This window comes from Piliocolobus tephrosceles, chromosome 15 (assembly GCF_002776525.5).
Source record: "Piliocolobus tephrosceles isolate RC106 chromosome 15, ASM277652v3, whole genome shotgun sequence".
Classification (NCBI taxonomy): Eukaryota; Metazoa; Chordata; class Mammalia; order Primates; family Cercopithecidae; genus Piliocolobus; species Piliocolobus tephrosceles.
This window is the reverse complement of record NC_045448.1, coordinates 94,920,995-94,922,935: the sequence shown is the minus strand read 5'-3', so window position 1 is coordinate 94,922,935 and position 1,941 is coordinate 94,920,995. Positions and strand designations below refer to the sequence as shown.

At 44.8% G+C, this 1,941-nt stretch overlaps 1 protein-coding gene across 1 annotated transcript; it reads right to left on the bottom strand.

Annotated features, from left to right (window-relative positions):
- Nucleotides 1–296: 296 nt before the first annotated feature.
- Nucleotides 297–1,536, bottom strand: MTLN (mitoregulin). Its single transcript, XM_026447957.1, is given in 4 exon segments — nt 297–395; nt 955–1,388; nt 1,391–1,482; nt 1,485–1,536. Coding segments are annotated over 3 exon segments (438 nt in total). The 3' UTR covers nt 297–395; nt 955–1,094.
- Between the last annotated feature and the right edge of the window lie 405 nt (nt 1,537–1,941).

The window sequence follows — 1,941 nt, the reverse complement described above, 5'->3', positions numbered from 1 at the left end:
CATGAGCAGGGCCAAGGAATACACTGTTACTCTTGGAAGTTCAAAGGTCTTACATACAGCACCCTTACCTCAGTTATATTTACATAGCCCCTTTCTTTCCAACAAGTTCAGTAAAAGAACCCATAATGGTCCCACAGCCAAGTCTGCTTTGTGGTGTACCAAAGAAGGGGCATGAGTTACGTAATACATCTGCTCAAAAACATTAGTAAGTCAGTTTTGAAAATGCAGATCTCTTGATGCAGTAAATTGCATAAAAAACATGATACTTCCCCTTATGAAAAAATAAAAGGTTCAAAGATGTTCAATTTTTTTATTTTAAAAATAAAATCGATTCATAAAGTGCAAGAAGAAGTCGTTTCTTTCCAGTAGTCTATAGGCAATGCATCTTCAACAAGCTGTTAGAAACAAAAATGAGAAAAGAATTAGAAATACACAATCTGTAACTTCAAACTGTACTGTGGTATTAAACCATGAACCATAAGATCTGGTGTTACGACAAGAAAACTGAGGTCCTGAAAATTTATGATACACAGCTCTTCTGAAAATGCTAAGGCTGGATGCAAGGTTCCTGACTTCCAGGCCACTGCTCTTTCCACTTTACCAGGCTGCCAACAACCTAAGAATTCAGTTTGGAGTTTACAATCGCCAAGGCGAAGATGTGCTACCAAGGATGTTAAAATCACCTCCCCGGTTCCTTTTTTCTTTTGTTCTTTCCAGTATTTTCTACAATGTTGTCAGGATGAGCGACATAGCACCGGTAAGACATTCTCATTAAACAGTCAGTGAACTAAACTAAGACACCAAAGAGCAAGTTATTAGGGAACACAAAACTTCCACCTTCTGGTGTCTGTGGGAGTAAGTCCTATCTTCTGCGACCTAGCCAGAAAGTTGATCCTAAACTATTCGCCCGACCCCAAAGTCTCCCTTTGTAATGTCACTATGTGTACTGCTCACCAACACTCCAGGACGAGCCGGCCATGGCAGGCGGGAACTGTGTGACAAGCCTGGCTCTGGCTACCGCCGGACAGGAGCTCCGGTGCGAACAGGGCAAGGTGGCCATGCGGTGGATCCAATAGCGCGGAAGGCGCGGAGTCTCAGGCCAGGTCCAGCTTCTTCTGCGTCGCCGCCAGCTTGTCCTGCAGCCTCCGTTTCCTCCAGTCCAAGTAGCGCCTCCGCAGTCGGTTCGCCTGCCAGCCCAAGAGTACTCCAGAGGCGAAGGCTACTAGCACGGACAACTGCAGCGTCCTCTCCGACACCTCCGCCATGGCGATGGCCGGCGTGCAGCGCGGTCTACGGCGCGGCGGCGGGGTCAAAAGGCGCCGCGCGTTCAAGCGTGGGGCGCAGGGCAAAAATGAGGCCAAGGCGGCGGGGCACGCCCCGCGCAGCCGGCAAGGCGTTGGTCCTCTTGAAACTCACTAATAGTCCCATCTGCCTAGCCTTCAACTGAAGACTTTCCCAACCTTTGGACGACCCCGCCTTCCCTTTCCTGAACCCCCACAACATTTCTTGTTGAGGCCTTACAACATTAGTTAACATTGAGGGGGTATCTTGCTAACCCGACTGTAAGCTCTTCACCACTCTGTTTTCTCTCAGCAATAGAATGGCAGTGACTTGTGTAACTTCAAATTTTCTGGTAACCTGTTTTTTAAAAAATAAAAACAAAAACATGGAATTGTTTTTAATAATGTATTTACTTATCCCAACATATACAGGATGTTATCATTTCAACGTGTAACTCGTCTTTAAATTATTAAGGAGATGCTTTGTTTTTTTCCTACCAAGTCTTTGAAAACTGGTCTGTATTTTACAGGGAATAGCGCATCTCAATTTGAACACTGAATTTTCAATGGAGATACTTATCAGTGTCTAGATTTCATAAAATGTACAGTTGAAAAAGTAGATTCATATACCCAAGCTGTTCTAAAAACACAAACATTTTTC